Genomic DNA, 24557 nt, shown 5'->3' on the forward strand with positions numbered 1-24557 from the left:
AGGAACTCGTACACGTTTTAAAACTGAATAGCCAAAGTTCAACTGGCGCGATTTAATCGTTTCGAAGCAAAATTTCTACAGATCCCAAATCGACTTTATATTTTAAAACAAGTTGATCAAGTGAAATTCAAGTGAAACTATTTTGCGAAGAGGGAGATGATTTTTAAGTTCTTTGTTCTCGTTGAACTACCTATCGTGAGTACAGTGTACTTGTTATACTTTTGAAATCTGACTCATGTAGGAAACACCTTTTGTCTATTTCGCGGACTGCGGATACATATGAGTCTCTCTTCGCGACCGCTATATTTTATTCACATTTTTTTCTGCGTAGCTTGTCTGATTTCTAACTACCTCCTTGTTACGGAAACTCGGCAAATTCCAACAAAGAAACTAGTATAGCTTGCAGCTCACTGTGGGGTTAGGTTTACGTGACAGACACCCAATTTGATGCTTAACAGGAAGCCATTTCGAGGTAATAATTACATCTTAATGTGCGGCGGCTACTGTGTTTACTGTCAGGATTTTTTTTTTCTTTCGCCCTTGGTTGATAATTTTAAACAACGAGAAAATAGTAATAGTTTTAAATTTATATAGTGCTTAAATGCAATTGCAAACACGTGCTTTTCAAACATGTAAAAGACAACACTAACAATAGTACTAGATATAACCGAGTTTCCGGAGATAGCGGGCAGCTTCTCGCTGTATTCCTCTCCAATTCCTCCCCAAGTTCGTCCACCAGCCACTGTATATGCGCTCGCAAAAGCCGAAATCTTTCCAAAACTTCACAGTCAGCCATGTCGGCAAGTATGGGTCTAGTATTGTAAGACCGAGATCTTCTCGCCAAACCAAAAATTCCACCTCTGGCCGCCATTTTGTTTGGTGTTGCAACATTTGCGATTTCCCGGTAACTTTATGCGAGGTCACAACCTCCCATAAATTACCGGGCAAATTACATGGAAAATATCGGGATGATAACGGGATCGAAAATAATGAGAGCTTCGAGAAACACCCGAAAAGTTTACGGGGAGTTACCAGGTGACTTACCGGGTCCGATAATTTACCGGGTCTTTCGAGAAACAGGCCCCAGGCCATAAAAACACTGGTTAAGGGCCCGATTACATGGCGAATTTTAGCCCGGGCTGAAATTTTGTTGCAATTACATGACGAACTTCAGCCCGGGCTGAAATATTAGCCTCAGCGCCAAATATGAAATTGCGCGCGAACAGTCTCAGGAGAATCAAAATGGCGCCGAGAACACGAATCGTGAAAATAGGTGCATTGTTTCTCTCACAGTTTGGCCTTTTGGCGGTGCTCAATTTTCAACTTTTTGGGATGGTAACAGCCTACAAGATGATGGAACTGAAGCAAAACCTGTCTTTGGCTGCATATCTCTCAGCTAGAAAGACGTATTTGCAAAGAAAGAGAAGAAATCTCCAAGCTTGCCGAGTTCGTTGAAAGCACAGGTCGGTCTGGGTTATAAATGGATGCACGGACCAATGGTGGCAAAATATGATAGGGGAAGATGTTCCAGATTGGTGTTGGAAGAAAAATTTTCGCATGTTTAAAGAGTGTTTCCGTGAACTATCAGACGAACTGTGCCCCTTTCTTGCTCCAAACCCAGACTTCCCAAATCGCAGGGCCCTGAGTACGGAGAAACATCTAGCAATAACTCTTTATTATCTTGAAGACACGGGGTCTCTGTGGATAACAGCGAATGCCTTCGGAATTCATCAGTGTAGAGCGTCCAAGCACATACACTCAGTGTGCGAGACGATCAATATGATACTGAGACCAAAGTACTTACACTTACCAAGGAACACTCGAGAAATGCGAAGAAAAGTTTCAGAGTTTGAGATAAAATTTGGAATGACCCAGGCGTATGGTTGCATTGGTGACACACAGATACCTCTTAAGGGTCTCCCCAAAACTCGCAAGATTATTTTTGTTATAACTCAGAGTAGCTAAGAGCAAAGCCCAGTAGACCGCCCACCGCTGTGCTAACGTGTACTGGCAGAACCTGTGCGCCAAGATCCAGACAGCCGCCGACTGTAGCTACGCCAAAGGGATGTACAAGGGAATCAAGACGGTCACCGGCCCCACGAGCGTCAAAACAGGACCACTCAAAGCAAAGTCTGGCAAAGTCATCACCGATCAGAGCAAGCAGCTGCAGCATTGGGTTGAGCACTATCTCGAGCTCTACTCGACCCAGAACATCGTGACAGACGCTGCCCTTGATGCCTTGCCCGGACTTCCAGCCATGGAGGAGCTAGACGAGATGCCCACACTAGAGGAGTTCAGCAAAGCCATTGACAACCTTGCCTGGGGCAAGGCGCCAGACTTGGATAGCATACCAGCAGAAGTTCTAAAGCATGGCAAACCTTCCATCCTCCAGCCACTTCACGAGCTCCTCTGCCATTGCTGGGAGAAAGGACACATCCCACAAGACATGAGAGATGCTAGTATAGTCACCCTTTACAAAAACAAGGGTGACCGAAGCGATTGTAATAACTATCGTGGCATTTCACTCCTCAGCATTGTAGGCAAAGTCTTTGCACGTGTCGCACTGGGTTGCCTGCAGAGTCTTGCTTCGCGAGTTTATCCAGAGTCCCAGTGTGGCTTCAGAGCTGGCAGATCCACAGTAGATATGATCTTCTCCCTCTGCCACATGCAGGAGAAGTGTCGTGAGCAGAAGCCGCCATTGTTCCTCGCTTTTGTGGACCTGACAAAAGCCTTTGACCTGGTCAGTCGTAGTGGGCTCTTCCAAATCCTTCAGAAGATCGGCTGCCCACCAAAACTCCTCGCCCTCATCACCGCCTTCCACAAGGACATGCAGAGCACCGTCTGCTTTGATGGAGCCACCTGGGATGCCTTCCCAGTCAGCAGTGGAGTGAAGCAGGGCTGCATTTTGGCGCCAACCCTGTTCGGGATTTTCTTCTCGATGTTACTCCACTACGCCTTTGCCGATTGCTCGGAGGGTGTATACATTCGGACGAGGTCAGATGGCAAGCTTTTCAACATTGCCAGGCTCCGCACCTAAACCAAGACTCTTAAAGTGCTCATACGTGAGCTGTTGTTTGCGGATGATGCTGCCCTGGCATCCCACAGCGAGGCAGGCCTTCAACGCTTGGTTGATAAGCTGTCTCACGCCTGCAAGGAGTTCGACCTTACCGTCAGTCTAAAGAAGACAAACATCCTAGCCCAAGATGCAGAGACAACTGCCGTCATTACCATCAACAACACTGAACTGGAGGTCGTGGACTCTCACTTACCTAGAGTCAACAGTGTCAAGCAAGGTGTTGCTAGATGTCGAGATCAGTTCAAGGATCGCCAAGGCAGCTGGCGTTATGGCCAAACTCAACAAGAGAGTGTGGATTAAAGACCTGTTAAGCGAGAGGACCAAGCTGCAAGTCTACCGATCTTGTGTCCTTTCCACTCTCCTTTATGGAAGTGAGTCGTGGCCCACATACACCAGACAAGAGAAGCGGCTCAACGGGTTCCACCTCCGCTGCCTTCAGCGTCTCCTTCAGATCAAATGGCAGGACAGAGTCTCCAACACCAATGTTCTTCAATGAGCCGACATGCCGAGCATCCCTACACTACTCATCCAAAGACGCTTACGGTGGCTCGGTCATGTTCACTGTATGGAACCCGATCGCTTGCCAAGGCAAGTCCTCTATGGGGAACTGGGGCAGGGCGCCTGACGCGTGGGCCAACCACTCCTTTGCTTTAAGGATGTTTGCAAGCGTAACCTGCGACTCACTGAATTCAATCCCAATACCTGGGAGGTCCTCGCGCAAGACCGCGCCGCCTGGCATTAGGGCCGAGGCGACAATCCAGCGGGCAGTGAGAAAGGAACGACAAGTATCAGTTCGTGAGGCCACCAACTACATCTGTACCAGCTGCAAGAAAGACTGCCACTCAAGAATCGGGCTTTTGAGTCACTCAAGAGCCTGTCGACATTGATGCGCTGACCATCACCTCTCCGAGACGAGGATGCCAAATAATAATAATAATAATAATAATAATAATAATAATAAGCAGTATTTCTCCCTCAACATTTAGGCTATATGTGATAGTAAAGGGTACTTCATGGATGTTGAGTGCAAATGGCCTGGATCTGTACATGATGCCAAAGTGTTTGCAAATTTCAGCATCAACCACAAAATGAAAACTGGAAAACTTCCCAAAACCTTCATTACCCTACTACCTGGATATGAGGCTATTCCTAACTATTTGATGGGAGACCCAGCCTATCCCTTAACACCTTTCTGGATGAAGGAGTACCAGACATGTGTTACAAATGAAGAAGTTGTTTTCAATAACATGCTTGGCTCTGATTTTTTCAGGCTTCTTCTTTCCAATTGCTTAAATTTGGAAAATTTACTGCGATGATTAATCTTCACTTTCATCTACAACCGCAGTTCATATATGAATTATTTCATATAAACTTCACATCATTTCACTCCTCACGGGAAGATATGAACTCAATAAATTGACCTCGCTCCCAATGTGTGGCTTCATAGCTCAGTTGGTAGAGCATCGCACCGGTATCGCGGAGGTCATGGATCCCGTTGAAGCCCTGATTTTTTCAGGCTTCTTTCCAATTGCTTAAATTTGGAAAATTTACTGTGATGATCATTCTTCACTTTCGGATGAAGAAACCGTTCTAACAGTTGCGCACATTGTTCTAACGGATGACTGGAGCCGTTTAATGGTTGTCTAACGGTCTACATCTAAAAAGGTTTAATGGTTGTCTAACGGTTTACATCTTAGGACGTTTAACGGTTGTCTAACGGTTTACATCTAAAGACTTCTAACAAATGAATAGCGTAGCTTTCAGTCCGATGTTAGAAACACATAATCATGCCAAAACATTATTAGTCTTACACTCACGATTTTTAGAAAAAAGGAATCACAAAGTGCCGATTTCATCAGTCGTCGACAAGACAAACATTAATAAAATTATTTCCACAGTGAGCATTGAAAACAAAACTCAGTGATGTAAACTATCACTTCCTTATCGAGACAGAACTCAGAATTCGAGTCCTATATTATCATGTGGGACGCGAATCTAACGTCGCTAGACCCGTGTGTAAACAATTTAACTCGCCAGTCGGGATTAACATGTTTTGTTTTACTCAAATGAATTTGTTGCTTGTACTAATTTTTACATAATGACTTTGCCTAGAGTTTTGTAAAAGTAACTGTTTTATCCAGCTGTGGATTCGCGAGAGATTAGGTTTTCTTCACAGAGCATGCATGCAAAAAGCAGTACCTTTTGAGGTCACGAAGCTAGTCTCGAAGCGACAGGCATTTTGTTGGCGCTGGTTCCATCCGATAAAGTTGTTTTTGTCACATACATGTAGTTTAAAATTGGTTTCTTCTGATTCAGAGTCAGAGAACAGTCTATCAAGATATTCATCAAACTTTCTGCCGGAATATGGCCGTTTCTCACGTCTTAGAATATGTAAACAACTTTATGCAAATTTTTGAACCCGCGCACTTTGTGAATTGAAACCAAATAATTATTCTACTTTAGTTTTTTAGTTCGTAGCACTTTATTTGAAAATTATAACTATGAATGAAGTCCTTCAATTTCAAAAATGATCTACTAATTTTATTAAGTAATGGTTCGGATAACAGCTACCGAGAAAACAATGGAGAGGGTGAAGCGGGAACCGTTTGAGTATCCAGCCTGATCCAATTAATCATTTGACTTCGATTGGCTGAAAACTCATTTAGCGCGAAATTCAAATCGAAAACTTAAAACGGTAAATTTCGAGAAAGACTTTTGGCACGAAAAAAGACTTGAGTCAATTGTTTGGTATGCTACGCTAGTGTGCGAATTATCGAGAAAATCGAATGTGCAGAAGCAGTTCAAAAACAACATGTAGCTTACTTGTCTGGCAGATACAGTAAATTGATGCTAGGTATGCCTGCATTTTGTCACATCTTTTGAAACAAGATCCACAACTTCATGGGGAATCTGCGAGAAAAACACGTGCACGGCGGGACAGAGTTTGCGTTCACGGTGACTGATCACGTCCGAAACAAAGACACTGACTGAGAAATCCTCCCATTCAAGGCTGTTTTTGATGAGAAAAAATGGCTGACCGGTAAGAAAATGTTGAATTAACAATTAATTCAATTCTAGACAATTCTATGTACGAGGATTTCCTATGTTTTGTAGAAAACGTACCTTGGCATCAGCATCAGCGGGGGAAGACAATCATTCCGATGGCTCCAAGAGAGCGAAACTCATAACATCGGTAAGCAAAAAATCCTTTCTTTGTAAGAGTTGACATCCAATGAAAATAGAGTACAGCTATGACCATCAAATATTTAACGATCGTTGTATTGCATTTGTTCTTATGTAAAAGCATTTTTAGTGTTTCTCGTAACCACCTGGCTGTGTTTGTGTTTTGTTTTGTAGAAAGCCCGTCTAATTTACTTGTACGGCAAGAACGTGCAGTCAAATGGAAAGATAAGGACAGTGCAGCAGTTTAGAAGCGGCAAAGACTTCAAAACTATCGCCAAAATTTTGAAGGTTGCTGAAGCTACAGCCGAGGTCTATGGAATTGATGCTTTTGCCGCGGGAGCGCCTATGGACCACGTGCGACTGGCGGAAGTTCTTCAGGTGACTGAAGAAAATTTTGAAAGAATCAAGAGCTGCATTGAGAAAGGCGAAGACCCCAAGTTGCGCGCAATACGGGACGAACTGCATGAGTTGTTCTCGTACAACCAAATACGTTTTGTTTTAGCCTGTATGATCAGGGACCTTAGTTTGGCCCCCTCCCTCTCCCACCCTTGAAAGTCAAATGGACTACCCCGAACTGCAGCTAGAGAATGGCAATAACAAAATTCTCCAGATAAAACCTTAACAGTTCCAAGCAGAGTAGTCAATAAAATAGATATTTTCAGTCAAATTCTGGAAAATGTTGATTAGTAGATATGACTTCCGTTTATATGCATTTTATTAGAATAAATTTAGCTATGACAAAAAACAAAGGTTATTTTATGTTGGCAATATTCCCTTTGGCAAATCTTGGTTAGGATCATAAAGGATTTATAACGATTATCTCAAAATATTGCCAGATTTGTTAGACCCTTCATTTGAACTGCCCATTGAATTTTGTCAACGCCTTTGGTCACAAGTTCAAATTTGTCTTAATGTAATTGAAGGGATTAGTAGCAGGGATTTGTTGCTGCAACAACCTTCATGTGTACGCTTAAGGAACAACCTTGCCACATATGAATCAGTTTCCCCGTGTAATGACTCCAGAGATAACGCATTTACCCAACTTTTCACCAAAGTAAATTTACAAGTACAGAAATAATTTCAGCAGTTATTGCTTATTCAGTAATTATTAGTATAAACCAGAGATGCAACATCAGTCCACTTGACATAATTCATAGTGTTCAAAATGTCATATATTGGTAGTTAGAATAATTTTGTTGTAAATCAAAAGAAATATTTTTAGCCCTTTGCCTGGAGCAAAAGTTATCTTGTTCCAGTGTTTTTTTTTTTAGCTAAACAAAAAATTAGAACATATTATACACAAGGCTGGCCACAAACATGTTCAATCATTGGGCCCTTATAATTACATGGTTGTATTGTCATTACATATAAATATCAAAACAAGGAACACTGAAATACACTATTTCCGAAAATTTGAAATACTTTGACATTCCTTGTTGTTACAAGCAATATTTTCCGGACATTTGGTTAGAAAAGTAGTCAAATGCTTGTTATGTTCAGAGTCCACTTGACAAGCGTGCAATTCAGATTGTTCAACATGACACATGTTATTAGCTACCACGATTTTGTAGTATATTAGAACAATACATCCTCTGTGATTATACCTACTTAGTTATTATTGCCACCGTGTAACTTGCCCGCATCTGCAGTGATTAAATAACCATAAAGCCACATTTACCAGACCCAGTGCATTTCCAATGAAATTAAGAGGAACAATATGGAAAATCATAGAAACCAAGATAGCACTGACCAGGGTAGCAGTTCTGTTTGCCCCACTACTCTAAAAATCATCACATCATCACATTTTGTAACATGCTGTAGCAATTGCTTCAATGTTGCTCGATGTCTCACTGTGATTGGTTAGCCAATTGGAAGGAAAATATAAACCTATCATTAATAGTTGCTTTCTCAACCTTTTTGCCATTCATTCACTTCTGTCAATGTCTGCATGTGTTATGATTGGCCACAGCTAATACTTTGGTTTTGACTCTACAGCACTAAATTGAAAATACTAAAAATTATGCGACGAGTAAACATCCTATGATGTGATATAGGAAATTGGTGTAACTGAACAAACTCTTAAAGTACATTGCCAAGTCTCTTGCAACATTGCTGTCAGCCATTTTGCTAAAGAGTTAGCAGAATTTGAAGGGCAGTAAGCTATTACAGCTCCATTATTTTGATGCTTGTGGGAGTCAACAATCATGCATGAACCATCTTGGTTGATGATGAGAAGCATGGTTCTGCCTGTGGTAACAACTGCGTTACACCTTGATTGTAGAGTCGAGGCTAATGTGTCAAACACTGATGCCAGCTGATCTTCACAGTCCTGGCCAAAAACATCAATGCTCTCGCCTATGGAGTTCACAAAGCATTCCATTCCAGCCATACTTACAGCATCTTCCACTGACACATCCACTCCCTCTCCTTCAAAAAGTTCATCATGTATTTCATTACCTCTTTTCATTGCCTTGTACAATGCGTACTTCCACTCCATTGAGAGAACACTGCCATGTGGTGGTAGTAAGTTGTCCTGAAAATAGAGGTAACCAAAGTACAAAGCTATGAATGTACAGGCATTGTTTCCACATCTTGCTGCGATAGATGACTGACAAAAGTCAGACGGGAAACTCCACTGAAGAACAAGAACATCAGTAAGGCCAGTTACTGTTTTGCCAACCATAACATTCTCACATGGTCCTGTCTGAGGTAGGACATAGACTGACTGCTGTTGAAGTACTGGTGACTGCTGTAACATTCGGTTAACGGGAGTAGAACCTTGTGGGTGAAAAGACTGCTGTTGTGACATGATGACAGGAGCAGACACTTGTGTTACAGGTATAGGCTGCTGTTGTGACACAGTGATAGGGGCAGACACTTGTGTTACAGGAACAGGTTGCTGTTGTGACACAGTGACAGGGGTAGACACTTGTGTTACAGGAACAGGCTGCTGTTGTAACATGATGACAGGAGCAGACACTTGTGTTACAGGAATAGGCTGCTGTTGTGACACAGTGACAGGGGCAGACACTTGTGTTACAGAAAAAGGCTGCTGTTGTGACATGATGACAGGAGCAAACACTTGTGTGACAGGAATGGGCTGCTGTTGTGACTGGGTGGCAGGAGCAGACACTTGTGTTACAGGAATAGGCTGTTGTTGTGACATGGCGACTGGTTGCTGTTGCAGAACCGAGTGTTGCGATGGGTGGAGGCCTTGTAATTGAGCTGCTTCCTCCTGCAAGACACCAACAGATCTTTTCCTCTTTTGATGATACGTACTCCACCAGCTACGAATTTGTGTCTCTTTAAGGACCTCCAAACCCTGTTCTCACATACAAGCAATTACGGCTTTCAGGTCTGCTCTGACACCAGTTGATGCTTGTCGGTTGTAAAAGGAGATCATTATCTCCTTTTGAGCAAGTGAGAAAACCACCCTCTTGCCAGAGTTCCTCTTTAGCCCAAACCCCTTTGCAGGCAGATAAAGTGTCAGGATCCTATTGGTATCAAGTAGCGATGGGAACTGTATTGGTTCAGGAGCATGATTTATGAACCGTATGCTGTACACATCACCTTGGGAAGAGGTGCTATGAAGCTGCTCATCACTGCCTTGTGGTAATTCAGAGGACACAGATGCACCTGTTGACCCAGCCAAAGGTGAACACCTTGATGAAACTTTCCTAAGATGTTCTTTGGTCTTCTTTGAAAGTTTTCCAGTACCAGCCAATGAACGTGCTATTACTCCTCCTGCATATTCCCCTTCCAAAGGAAATACAAAGTTTCCAAACAAGGAAATGTCTTTGAAGGTCCCCATTTTCTTGGGAGCTTTGCTTCTATCAATGGACAACTGAAAACAGGAAACATTTTTCATGCTCTGTAGGTGAAAAATAGTTATAAAAAGAAATTACTCACACGTCAGCACTAATTGATCTACTATGTTTGCTGTGCAATGACACTAGCACATAAAAATAATTATGGATCACCCTCCCCCAACAAGTTAGCAGCACACAGTCTGCCTCTACATTTAGCTCTACTCTATCCTACAAAGGTGTAAAGCATTTTAGTATAAGATCCTGCACTGTCTTGGTGGCATGATCAAAGCATATTTCAACATTCATTTCAACTTTTGATGCTAACTGCAAACTGATACAGTTACAGTGTGCAAGATGTAAGCATAGTTAAGATTGTGCTAAGAACTTGAATTTCAAACAAATTGTCCCCAACTCACTTGAGTGTTTACAGCTAGAGTAGCAGACCAGAAATGTGATAATCACCTTGCTTCAAATACATGGGAGGGACAGTGGCCTCATGGTTAGTACGCTCATCTCCAGATCAAGTGGTCCGGGTCCGAGCCCTGGCCAGGGACATTGCGTTGTGTACAAATAGTATGTTGTATACAAGACACTTTACTCTCACACTGCCTCTCTCTACCCAGGTGAATAAATGGGTACCGGCGAACTTAATGCTGGGGGTAACCCTGTGATGGACTAGCATCCCATCCAGGGGGAGTAGAAATACTCCTAGTCGCTTCATGCTACAGAAACCGGGATAAGCTCTGGCCTGATGGGCCACTTAGCTCGTATACAGACTTTAGTAGTATTTTTTATTTTACTTCAAATACATGCACAAGGTTGTTGATGTTACAAATGTTTTTCTTTGTCTTCAACAAACGATTCTCTTCCAGGTCCACTGCCCTGGGTGCTTTTAAAATCATTACATTATAAAATGATAAACTCTCTTCATCTACATCTACATATTCATCAGGAATATGAAAACAGCTGTAACATACAAAAGTTAAAATTAAGCAAATACACATTATATATTTACCTGCACAAGCTGCCCCAGCTCCTCGCCAGTCTCCAAATCATTGCCAAGACGGACATAACGCACAATCTTGTGGCTGTGTGCGAAGTGGGTATCAAGAGCAGTTTTCCCTTCCCCAGCTTCAAAGTTGTTGTATTCCAAAAGATTCAGGTTGAATACCTCGTTCACCTCACAAAGGTAGGCCAGAACAGCAGTATTGTGGTAATGGGGACCATTGTCTGTAGATAGAAGAAGACAAGTAAGAGAAACATGAAGAAGTCAGCATAGAAATATTCATATTATCTTGAACAAGTGACCTCTAGAGAATTTTCATATCCCCAACCTTATTTGACATATACAGTAATCATGTTGTGAGATCCCTTCAAGACCAAGAATTTACATTGTGATTCCCCCTAAATCTGCTCTTCAGTGTAAAAACTTGGCCTGTTACTTATAACATTTACCTTTATGAAGTGAGGAGAGCTACAAGTAAGATGAGAATCCAAATTCTCCTTGGTGCTTTTCATACATTCTCTTAAATTCAATGTGATTTTTGAAAAAATGAGGGATGTAAACAATGTCACCAACCACAGTTTGTGTTAAAAGAGTTTGCATTGAGCATATGTTGACAAAGGAGGATAAAATAGTCCTGAACAACTAGCAGCAAGTGTAGTCACTTACTGTTATAAATAGGTACAACAATAACTTGCATATTGAAAGTGTGTCCTTAATCATGATAGCACCCCAGAAATTAAGCCCTCCTTGGCAAATGATCACCCCTTTCCCCACTTTTCTACACAGTGCCTATGTTTCAACTAAATTTATACTAGCAGAGTATGAGGACAAGAAAGTATAAAATCTTAGGCAAGCAGTATCAAATTTATGCAAAATAAAAACATCACAGATACGTTGAGCATCATTGAATAAACAGTCCTATTTCCATCATGAAAATAAGCCTGTCCACATTTGAATAAGGATGAGCAATTAATGACACCTGGGTTAATTATGTTTGGAAATTATGATTTTTGTAAACAGTAGCCTGGATAAGAAGTGATAAGAACATGTTTATGAATTAAAAGTAAACTTTCATACCAGAAAAGAGGTACACAGCAAAGCCCGGAAAGGTTCTTTCTAGCCAGGTAAAGCACACATCCAATGCACTCTGGGTAAAAAAGGCATCCTGTTTGGTGTCCTCTGACCACAAGTCAAAAACTTCACTGCTCTTCTCATTATCTGAGACTTTTTCAATTACGTAACATCCATGCAAAGAAATACCTCTCTTCCCATACCAGTCCCTCTGGATTTCTCTGCTTCGCTTTCCTAGTTCAAGTTTCATTTTGTAATCAATTATCATGACACACTCTCCAGGCTTCAAATTCTTCAAAACAAACTGGTAGTAGTCACCCTGATGTTTTGTTCGTAGTAAATGTGACAAATAGTCATAATGTACTCCATACAGCTCTGTTAACCTTGGCTTCAGCTCTGTTTTGCAAGCATCTGGAAGCATTTCAATCTCTCTTAATAGAGAGCTGTACATAGTACAGAAGGGAGAAATATCTGCACACATTGCTTTATGGTCTTCTGAACAGGCATCAAATGCATATGACATGCACAGTTCAAGACAGGGTGAATGTTTTTGTGCCAGTTTCGAAAACTTGGTTTTCAAAAATTTCTGATAAATACGCACATCTTTTATCATGGATGATGCGTTCAGGACTGGACACATTGAAGATACCTCGTCAATAAGTGAACACAGTTCATCAAAATTACTGTGGCCAAAATCGTCACAAAGGTTACACAAACCTGCCAGCATCGTGTCCATACGGAAATTGTTGGGCAGGTGGGTGTAAATATATGTCCTCTTGACTCCATTGGGGAATTCCAGGAGGTACTGGTCTACAAGTCCCTTGATTGTATCTTGCCAGTACCTGACTGCTGTCTCCTCACCCTCCACCATAACACTACGGCATGACGATGCCCGTGAAACATCATCTCGATAGAGAAATCCAGTTAATTCCTCAAGTACTTGCACACTGACACATTGGCGGGTGAACTTGTACTTGTCTGATGGAACACCTCCACGACCAAAAAGTATGCAATGCACCTTTGCTGCTGTTATGGTTTTTGAGGAACACTGGAAATATCGCTGCAAGGTGGAATAGGAAAAGTCCATGGCAACAATTGACAGAAGCCGTCTTTTCTCATCAGGATAGCTTCGAATCCTGCCTAGATCTTGTGCTGCCTCAACACGGGACTTGAAGATGTCTGAGGTCATGCCACTGAAGGAGATTCTACTGCCTTTCAAACTGCCCCCAATCAGTACTCTCTGCTTCTGTTTACCAGAATTCAAACGGATAGCTTTGTTTTCAGCTCTGTCTTTGCAGCTGCGATATTCAGCTGCGAGTTTACGCAGGAAAAAATCATCAGTGTCAGGCTTTGTCTGGCAAACTTCACCAAATGTTCCCTTCCACTTTCCACTGAGGACCAAATCGCTGATAAAGTGAGGAATGTCCTCACTCTTGAGGTGAACAAATTTATTAGCAGAATCTGCCAGAAGATCAATCGTTTTAGCCCTCATTTCTTGCTGAGTTCTTTTTTCAGCATTCTTGTAAGGCCTCAGCGGTAGATCTGGAACCTGGACTTGCTTGGATTCTGAAGGCACCATACAAGAACTTGGATTGTCAATGCTGTCGTCAAATGGTGGAATGTCAACAATGAAATCGTCAAAATTATTTCCCGGGGCAGAATCATCAAGGCAAACAGTTGGACTGGCTCTTTCTTCCTAAACAGAACCAACAAGGAGAAAATTAATTTCTCGCTATTTCATTTATTGCAGACTGCTAAGCTCAATGTAATGTATGCTCAAAATTACTTCAAAATATTTCGACTTCATCGTTCAGTAATGTGCAATGATTCGCTTACCTCTAACTTGCTACACTTTTTTTCCAGCACAATTTTTCCTCGGCATGCCAGGCAGATTTTCCTCTTCCTATTTTTGTTTTTAGCAGAGTCGTAGTCGCAGAAGCGAACTTCATCTGGAGCCACAACACGCAAACTGTCCGGAGAAATATCTCCGTGATGCCACGTGTCGTGTTTGACACACGCACATTTACCAACAAACACCATTCGCAGACAAAACGACAGCCAGAAGAAGAAACGAAATAAAGAATGAAAACTATATACACTATTTATACTATATTCAATATCTACCTATTTACAATATCGACAAGCGAGATTTTTTGAGAGAAAGCCGTGGATATCATCGATCAAAGATGGCGGTCTAGTTGAACTGACTTCGGTAACTTCCGAAAACCTAACTTCCGCACATTCCAATCTTTCGAAACTTCACCGACTAGTAGAACAATAGATTCTATACCATAAAAGGAAGATACTTCGGCTAAAATCGACAGTCTTCGTTAGAAAATCGGAGAAATAAAGCTTTGAGCCAATAAGAGAAGCAGAAATTAATTAATTAATTCAATTAAAGGGGGTCACTACTGCTCATGCGTTGCGCACCGCCTCTTTCCTTCTTACGCGATGCGTTACTTAAAATGCATTCTTATTGACTTACAAACATTGCCCCTAAACTGAGAAAAATAAAAACTACGGGCAGTTTTCTAGGAAAACTAAAATGCTTACAACAGGTGCTTTCACTTATTCGTTACTGTGCCCGCGTGGTATTTGCATACTTAATAGCGCGACACCTGGCATTTATTTTGGTTTTCATAAATGCCCACTGTTTATGCTTATCCTTTTCCGATTCTACAGGAAACTGGCTAAAAACTAAAACTTTTAATGAATTTAACTTATTGCTGTCCAGGCATTGTTTGCCGTGAGAACCATCGGTGTTACTGTTCATGATTTCTTCCTTCGTGAAAAAGAAGGGTAACTGCACATCTGTGCCTGTTTACTTCTTTTTGGAGTGCTTCCCGAACCCGATGTACTTTCCTTGGGGTTACACATGTCCGAATAACGCCTTCTGCAACTGGGATTTCAACGGTGCTGTCTACGGCACTGTTGGAACTGATGGTCCTGCCAAGAGTTGCTGGTGTAGGAGCAGCAGGAGTTTCCAGTGTAGGAGAAGCAGAAGTTTCCAGTGTAGGAGCAGCAGAAGTTTCCAGTGTAGAAGCAGCAGGAGCAGCAGGAGCGGATGAATGCACCGAAAAGCTAGCGTTGACTTCGGCGCTCAAACTTTCAAAAGTGTCTATATCAATCGTCGACAGGTCATGAAGTGGCGGAACACTCGCAGACAAACTGACTGATAACGGGTCTATGTTTAGTGGGCTTGGATACTGTGAAAAAAGAGCAGAATGAAAAAAATTATAAAAATAATATGAAGAAATACAACACTGATTTTCTGTATGGGACCCGAACGGCGACTGTCACGCAACCTTTGTTACTCAGATTTACCAAATTACGAAGCGAGGGAACACTTTACGATGAAAATTTACGAACAGGATTTCGGGATAAATTTGCCCCAAAGAAACAACGCTAGCTAGCGCTTACTAGAATTGCTTTGTTCTTATCAAGGGAAATATAATGTTGGATTTCTAGGAATCACTAATTACACCTGAGAAATTCAATGAAATCTTCCGCCTTTCCTACGAATGGACGCCGTATGACGTGAATAGCCACTGCGATAACACTCTCTTTCTTATAGTTTGTTGAGCGAGAAGAGAAATTACGGTATGTTAAAACGAGACCGTGAGTAGAGCCACGCAAACACATGCGTACTAAAGAAGAAGAACACTTACCACGGTCTTTAAGGATTCTAGTCGCTTCTCAATCCTTGACAATCTCTGTGCCATGTTTCCCTCCATTGCGGCGAGCGAATCTTCGAATCTTTCCATCATCTGCAAAAAAAAGGTAAAATATATTTTACATATGTACATACAAACAAACAGCCCTGGCAGTCAGCATTTTCCAGAATTGAACCGAGTTAGAACGTTACTTGCTGAAACATTACTAATGCATGTATTTACCTTACAGAGTCTTTCCTGACCCCGGAGCTGGTCCCTCAGCAGAGCGCACTCTCGGTCTTTTGCTTGAAGTTGCTGCTTTAAGACGCTGATCTCGTCGCGGGTCTCATCAGAAGTAACATTTGTTTTCTTAACTCTGGAAGCTTCGCGGTTAGCAGACCACTTCCCGTCCCTATTTTGTTGTTCCACCAAAAACGTCTGGTATGGATCTTTTTCGGCTGACCGAAGGCTGACTTCAGGGGTTGACTGAGGGCTGACTTTAGGGGTTGATGGCTGACTCCGACCCGTTGTCAAAGATTTTTCCGCTCCAGGTTTCCTCTAGAAATCAAGAAGATGCAATTTATCAAAACTATTGCCAACATATTGATTGCGACAACTTACACCTTCCCCCATCTAAATTCCAGGTTACGATTCAGTCAGAATGCTAAGTCGCTTTGAAGGTGGCTTACTATAGTTTTGATGGATTATAACAGCCAACTTCTAACTCTTTTGAAAAATGTTTCATGCAAAGTAGAATAAAAATCTATGAGAAAGATTTTTCGTAAACTAAGAAAATGTGAAATCAAAAATAGCTCAAAATCTGTCTTAAATATTTTTTTAAATTTTGGCTCTAAACGTGATTCACTCTTACAAATAAACTGAAAATTTCAATTTCTTCAAGTGCTGAAGTGGTTTTCGTTTCTTCTTAGGGTTACTTGCGTCATTTTGCACGCACGATTAATACTGACGTCTGGCAGGCAATCATAGCATGCGCTACTGAGTCTCAGAAAAACTGTGGTAAGCCATCTTAATCTCATTTAGCAATGAGATTAATTCTCAGTATAAACAGCTTCTTTCAATGAAACTGCAATTAGGCGTTCTTTTTCCCGCAGGTTACTAACAATTTACCTCTATGAAGTAATCAATCAGTAATTAGAAGAGTTTTTTTCACTTACAAGTCCCGCACAATGACATTTTAGATTTATTAAAAATTTGCAGTGCAACTGATTTCTGAAATCGAGCTGATTTTCATCGTCGTATTTCAAATAAGGAAAAGAAAATCGGGCCGTCAAATTGCAGAGAGTAAATTTGCTAGAGCCACATCGGGTCGACAAATTGTAGCAAGTAAACCGGCCTTAATTGAGCGTGTTGAAATCAATAGCTTGAAAGTGATAACTGGCTTAACTGCGTAACTGCGGCGGGTTTACGGGTGCGAATTAATAATAATAATTAAGTGATATCATAATGGTAGCTACCTTATCGGGCCGCGTCACCTTCCTTGGCGGCTCAATGCTCTCTTCTTCCAAGCTGGACATCTCTAACAGGTTTTCGTTGCTCCACTCAATGTCTTGAATTCAGCACGCTCTCGTCATCGTAAGTTTAAATAATAGTAATTATTAGCACTGATTATGGCATCAAACAAAAACAAACAACAACAATTTTCATGGTGGTGATGGTTCACGGTCCCTTCGCCCCAAACAAAATAATTTTTTAAGATAGCTCAAAAAGTTGAGGTTAAGGTCATATTTCGAATTTTCAAATCAACAAGTCTTTGAAAGGTCGGCGTGCAGTGCCGGAAGAAAAAAAGTCTCACCTTGAATTAACATAAGTTCACACATTACACATGGGTACGTGTGGCAAGAAAACAACAATACAGTCTTCATGAATAGAAACTACACGTGCAATAAATCAAATACATTTACACTCAATAAAAAAAGGTTTTGAGGGCAGTTCACTAAACAACGAGGGTCAAGCCATGGATGGTTTTCAAAGTTTTTCACATTCGATCGGCCATCAATCGATCAACGGACTTTGTTTGACTTTGTTGCTATGAAAGTGCAACAGGTGAATGCTAAACAATGCGCGTAATTAAACAAAGATATTTAGAAGCAATCGCACTTTAACTACGCCAAGATCTCAGTCGCTTTTTAAGTCCTTTGACTACGAACATGTTTAACAAAAAGGTTTTTACATGCTGTTCATACTCTACAAGGTTACAATTGACTTCGACTATGGAGCGAACTGACTTTTGGTTGGGGCAAGGTGACTGGGGGCGAAATGGCCATGGGGTGAAGTGACCGGATACCATTTTCATCCGAAAACAAATTAAACTGTGTCAGTTTACAAAAACACCCATCCTCGAGGACCTAGATCTAGTTAAGTCGATACGAAGTAAACGGCGGGATTGAGACCCACGCGCTTCCGGTTGGATAAACCTATTTTTGTTGTTTTGTTAATTTTTGGTGCGGCATTCTGTCATGACAGCAACTTCCAGTTTGTTTGTTTTATATTTTGGTGTCTTGAAGTGACACAAACTTCAAATAAAATTAATATGTACTTCATGACGTTTCAAAAACTAAAAATAGTCAGGGTAGGCTTAAGAGAAGAGTAGGTTCGAGTCTTACAAAAGAGAAAGTTGTTTTTGCGTAGACCAGAAGTGGCAGCATTAATTAACGTTGTGTGTGGTGATTGCTTCGACCATACTGCCTGAAGTCGATTTTAAAAACGAACCTCTATTTCAAGCCCAAACGTAAAATCTACGTAGACATGACGAATTAATTTTTACTTATTATTAAATTGTTTTTAGGTTTTTCTTTTGTGTTATACACGACCCCACAAGCTTTCAGCTTTAAGACTTATCGCGTTAAAATTAAGGCTTTCCATTCTATTCTATTCTATTCTAAGTTGGTAAGCAACATTTGATACGGTGTGAAAAGTGTGAAGTATGCTGCAAATCTCTTTGAAGCAGGAAACTATGACAACAGAATGCAACTCCAATTTTTATTTTAAATACGACTAAAAACCTGTTTACATGTTTTCGTTCGTATGTAAAGAAATATTTATACAACAAACACTAATTCGTAAAATCTTTCAAATACAAGATTCGATGAGTAATCCATTTCCTAACTTAAACCTTTTCTACTGCGAGACATGTAAATAATGCAAACAGGAAGATAAAGAAATCTAATTGTTCTATTGTTTTCCTGCATGGGCTGTTGTAACTTAATTTCATGGAGCCGGAGCTACGATATCTTCCGTTCCTGATTTACAAAACTGTCTGATTTCGCGGAAAAGATAGTTCCTGCGTTCCTCGGTCAGCCTTCTGGATTGACTACGTCAGGAAGGATCGAAGGTGGCGGAAGAATAGCATTATTCTTCAACAACATAAACGAATGTTCTGGGCTAGAAACAAATTCTTTGTAGAAGACCATGCCAGGGTTTTCGTTTGAAAACTGAAAATGATGGAACTTCTTAATGTTCAGCAACTTTTTGAAGTATTGCCTGAGAAATGTACTCCAGTCGTACACAGGAACAACCACTCGCCCGTCGTGCGTGCCAACAAGTTGTGCTTTGTTAAGTCCAGTAGTGCTGGAGGTCTCTACCAGTCGCGCAAATTCGTAGAGCGACGAAACGTACATGACTTTGAAGGCTTTCTTTATCAATCCGAAAGAACGGTCCGGAGCAAACTTGGTGTGACCAGCAATAAGGAAAGAGTATGTGATGGAATGATGCAGTTTCATTAGAGTTCTCCATTAAGGTACGTTTTCCCGTTCACTGTCACATATCAGCAGGTAGGTAAGGGGGATATTGGTATTGCGACTGGCTGGGTTTGTTGACCATTGCTCTGGCAAGAACTTCAATTGACTGAGTAAACCCCTGGGCTACCTGTAGCATTGACATGCTCATCTGTTGCATTGACTGAGCAAAAGTCTCGTTGGACTGCCGAATTGCCTCGGTTATATCTTTCTTGAACTGAGAGTCCTCTTTTGATTCATTTATTAATAGCTGATCTCTCTGTGATGCACTCAGTTGACGCTCCAGATGTTTCCTTTTATTGTCAATTAATTTTGGTACAGGATTGGAAGAGGCCCTTTTTTTCCCCTTGCAGCTCTTTTTTCCATCACTGCCACTGGGACTTTCACCGTCAGAGCTTAACACGTTATCTCTTTCAGAGTGGCTGGAACTTGATCTTTCAAGCTCCTCACCGTCAGCATCATCTCTTGCTAATTGTGTATCTAATGTAATCTTGTTTTCATTCGAATCAGTAAAATCATCTGTACTTACCCCACGGGAATGGGACTCAGTAGATGGACTTCCACCCCAGATCTGCTTTAGCTGATCAAAAAACTCCAATACGATTTTTCGCCTTCCACTTCGAGATCCACTGGTAACTGCACTGGCAAAATTCTGCCTTATTTCCTTCAACTTTTCTTGAACGCGAGTGTAGCCCTTCTTTATTGACTCCTTATCGATCTTCTGTCTTCTCTGAATTTCAGCCATCTCCCCTTCATCGACCTGGTCCACAGGTGCTGGCATTGGTGTAATAACAGGCGGCCCGAAGAAAGTCGGTTCTTCTTCATAAATGCGAGCCATGGCTTCTCTGACAACCTCGTATTGTTTAACCTTGTCTGCATTGAAGTCGATGTTCTTATACTCCATCTGAGCTTTGAAATTTGCGAGGCAATGAATAAGATTCTCTATTTTACCTCCTTTATTCCATTGAAATCGCTTCTCCTTTGTAGCGGCAGCCATCTTGTTTCCTGGAAAACAAAATCACTGAAATGTCCAAGCTCACTTTTCAGCCCGGGCTGAAATTCCATTTCGATTACAGGAGATTTTTTCAGATTTTCAGGCCTGTTTGGCCAGGCTGAAAATCCTAGCCCAGTTTGAAAAAACCGGGCTAGGATTTTTAGCCCGGGCTGAATCCCTCTCCATGTAATCGACAATTTGATTTTAGGGGGATTTGTTTCAGAAGCCGGGCTGAAATTGGCCATGTAATCAGGCCCTAAAAACTTGCTGTCAAATTTCAAAGGGAAAAAAACTGTCTGCCTGTTCGCACAAAAAAACCGTTGACTAACATGAGAGATGATCGCTTTACAAGTTTGGAGAGCATCTTTACTTGGTTGCAGACTTCCTTCCACCCCCAGCTTGGCCTGAAATCCTAAAAAGATCCTGACTGGCTAATCTCACACCCCAGTTGTCAATCAACCACCAAAGCATTAACAACTGACTAACACCCTGCTCTTTTCGTACACAACTGTCAAAGAGAAAGCATTCAATTCCGCTTCCAGAGTACAAATTGGTATGTCCCACCCAAAAGGCGTGAAATGTAAGGAGTGGCTACCCCTTTTATTTTTCTTTTAAAAAATAATTTCTTGTTTAAAAAATAATTGTGAAATGTGGGGATTGGCTAACCCTTTAATCCTTTTTTTAAAAAGTTCTAGTTTACTGTACTTTACTTTTCCCATGTACGGCTGGAAATTCAGGCACTCTTTTCTTGATAACACAGTAGTATACCTGTTCCTAGGGATGACCATCCTGAGGTAGAAAAACAGGAATCTTCGTTTCGGCATAGCGCACATTATCTTCTTGAATCTACCTGCCCAAATAAAGGTCTGTTCTGCCACAGGCGTGTTGAGGTGACTTTTCCTTGAGGTCATTGCTCCCGTATTTAATCTTACACAGTGGGTGTTTATGGTTCTTCATGTGTAATCTATCCACAATTTTTTGCACCTTGAACCACATTAAATTGTATGGTTCGGGAAAATGTGGCTCTCTTTTGGCAACACATAGTTTACCCAAGTTACACATGTTGTCGTAAGAAACAATAACCTCTCCCCACTGGCTTTCGGGGATCCCTTCCAGTCTTTTGAGAAGGTACTGCAGTGTGATCAGGAAGACCTGGTAAGGACCTTCCGAGCTGCAGAAATGTCAAAAACAGCAAAGAACTCATGAATGGAACAAGAAGATTTACACTGAATTAGAATGGCAATGCAAGGAATGTTTAACTCTTTACTTCTGTAGGTACGCTCGTGCTTTAATTTTGTAAATTCTCCTCCAGATAAGTGCTCAATATAAGAGTGTCAAGAAATAATAACAGTTCTCACTGTAACCGAGAGTTTGTTCAAAAATTTTCCTGGTGCAATCCCCAGGATATCTGAATTATAAATAAAGGGGCATCTTCATAAAATACTCATGCCAATGAATATTACTTACACAGAGGGCACCGTCTTTCAATATGACCTCCTCCACGTAGAAAGTGGAGTAGACCACGGGACCATTTCCTTAGAGACCTTTGACTTTCACCGGTATCCTTGTTGCAAAAGGCATCGCCATTTTCGTCAGACTCGTATTTCTGAAGGATTGGATGATGCTTACTGATGAAACTTTCTGTCCTTGGGAAGAAAACGAAATCATAACTTATCAGTTGATATTCTTGTTCAACAAAAACCTTTGTTTTCCATATGAACTAAGTACAGGTCTAATGTTCAGTTCCCGAGTACGCTGAATCGATCCTCCCATAAAAATGCTTCAGCGATATTTACTAATAACACAATGACGGTGGTCCTCATTCATTGAAGGACACCAAGTATTAGTGTGCAGAACCGTACGAGTCTGGACAAAAAGTAGGCTAACTTCTCATATCACAAAACAGTCTAATTAAACCAGTAGCCCATCAAAAAATGCAATTAATTCTAATGACAATACCTTGAGAGTAGATGAACCCCTGTGCCTACTATCGGTCTGCAGTTTGGCAACAACATTATTTATTTTCTCGGCACTTTTGACATTCACGTCTGAAGGATCTGAGCCTATTATGAATGGACCAAAAACACAAATTGCGCTTATTAAGAATACCAATGGCCTAAAAAACATTAAGTAGATTTGAAACTTACGGTAATATGGCAAAAAAGAGAGAAACCTCTGCAATATTTCAAATGCCTTAGATGCTGGGTAAATTTTCCGAAAAAGTACAACACTTGTACTATATCTGGGAAATGTGGCCACATGCCACTCAAACCGGTTGCATGAATCATACAAATGAATGTAAACATGGGCCGGGTTGTTTGAAAGCCGGTTAACCGTCTATCCCAGGATTTAGTTAACTGAAGTATTAATTTTTCAAAGATATAAATGCTTTTCACTGCCTACGTTTTTGATGGTTTGAGATTGTTTAAATTAATCACTAAAGGACAAACAATTTAAACAGAAAACCTCACTGAAGAGTTACAAAACTCAAATCGAAATTCTCACTAATCCTGGGTCAGTCAGGCTTTGAACAACTGGCCCAGAAATTGAATGAATTAGTGCATAGATACCGTCATGGTTTCTTGGAACTTTACAGTTATCGTAAGGCTGGAAAGAGGAGTGTTCAAGACACTCTGGCAGTTCAGGTCATCCAATAGAGCAAGTAGTGAGTCAAAGTTTGAATGCCCAAAATCATTGCACAGATTACATAGTCCAGCAAGCATTGAATTCATACGAAAATTCTTTGGGAGGTGCATGTAAATATATGTTCTTTTCAAACCATTAATTTGGGAAATTGAACTGGTATTGCTAAATGACATCCTTGACATCATACTGCCAATAGCAAACAGGGGTTTCTGTGCCACTGACAAGGACACTTCTGCATGATGATGGCCTTGAGATGTTGTCTTGTTTAATGAATTGGTAGAATTCATGGATTGTTTCGGAGCTTACAGCCTGTCTGGTAAATTTAAGGTTATCTTGTGGGGTGCCACCTCTTCCGAAAAGAAAACAGTGAACTCTAGCAGTAGTAATAGTTTTCTTTGAGCAATGAAAATGAGTGGAGTATTGACTGTGGGAAATTGAGGGCCATGATGGATAGCAGTCTCTGTCTTTCATCTCCAGACTTGTGCACTCTTCCAATTGACCTGGCAGCTTCTATCCTGGACTTGGCTCTGTTCACCTGTAGGTTACTTCCTTTAAAAGTGCCGCCAATTAAAATTTTCTCTGAAATTTTTCTTTTGTTTGCTCTTACCAATTTGGAATATTCTTTGTCCTTTGAAGCCAAGTAATCTTTAGCCAAAGATTGTAGAATTTTGTCATCTTTGCTGATCTCATTGTTCACTGGCAAAGTACCTGGAAATTTACAATCTTCTGATTAGCTAGAATGTCTTTCATGATTGAACAAGTTCCTTTCGATCCAAGGAAAGTGTAGTTATCCAATAGCTTATCCATTTCTTCTATTATTTGAGCTCTCAAATCTCTTTTTCCTCTATCTCCAACAGACTCTTACCCGTGATGAGTTTGAAACACTTCAAGAAACTGGGAAGCTTGATCGGCTTTGTGTTGTGATGTTGGATGAACATGTTCTCCACGCCTGAAATTGGTGCTGTTCCCGATATCAGAAGTATCGTCAAATGAATCATGGATTTCCGTTTCAATGGGATCAGAAGAAAGATTAACATCGTCTTGGCTCTTAGCACGACCTTCATCTGCCACAGTCTAGATAGAAAAACATCAAATGCATAAGAAATCAAAACGTGTAGGTGTCATGAAAGTTTCAAAAACTTGAGAAAAATTCACAAAACTAGCACTTGGCTTACCTTGAGTGCTGCACATTTCCTTTCAAGTTCAATTCTATCTCTACAGAACCTACAGATCTTTCTTTTTCTTTCCTTATGGCTAGAGGTGCTCCATTTGCCTAAACCGCAAATTTTTGCCTCCATGTAACTTGGGGCATACAAATCTTTCACGCAAACCGATCCATGACCCCACGTGAAATGCTTCGGGCA

The 24557-nt window shown here is 41.1% G+C and overlaps 1 protein-coding gene and 3 pseudogenes across 2 annotated transcripts; 1 reads left to right on the plus strand and 3 right to left on the minus strand.

Annotated features, from left to right (window-relative positions):
• The first annotated feature begins 6015 nt into the window (after nucleotides 1-6015).
• On the plus strand, nucleotides 6016-6856 carry LOC149114957 (uncharacterized). The gene is made up of 2 exons (XM_089283823.1): nucleotides 6016-6269; nucleotides 6434-6856. The coding sequence occupies exons 1-2, from the start codon at nucleotides 6180-6182 to the stop codon at nucleotides 6809-6811; spliced, it is 468 nt and encodes a 155-aa protein (XP_089139949.1). The 5' UTR covers nucleotides 6016-6179; the 3' UTR covers nucleotides 6812-6856.
• Nucleotides 6857-6956: 100 nt separating this feature from the next.
• LOC149114958 (uncharacterized) lies at nucleotides 6957-14243 on the minus strand (annotated as a pseudogene). The gene is made up of 4 exons (XR_016205962.1): nucleotides 13982-14243; nucleotides 12152-13841; nucleotides 11084-11298; nucleotides 6957-10130 (listed from the first exon to the last, which is right to left on the minus strand). The product of XR_016205962.1 is annotated as an uncharacterized LOC149114958 (transcript).
• Nucleotides 14052-17333, minus strand: LOC149114959 (uncharacterized; annotated as a pseudogene).
• A 3910-nt stretch (nucleotides 17334-21243) lies between these two features.
• LOC149114960 (uncharacterized) lies at nucleotides 21244-24000 on the minus strand (annotated as a pseudogene).
• Between the last annotated feature and the right edge of the window lie 557 nt (nucleotides 24001-24557).

This window comes from Orbicella faveolata, unplaced genomic scaffold, assembly GCF_042242905.1.
Source record: "Orbicella faveolata isolate gen_17 unplaced genomic scaffold, um_ofav_v1 contig_13, whole genome shotgun sequence".
Lineage (NCBI taxonomy): Eukaryota > Metazoa > Cnidaria > Anthozoa > Scleractinia > Merulinidae > Orbicella > Orbicella faveolata.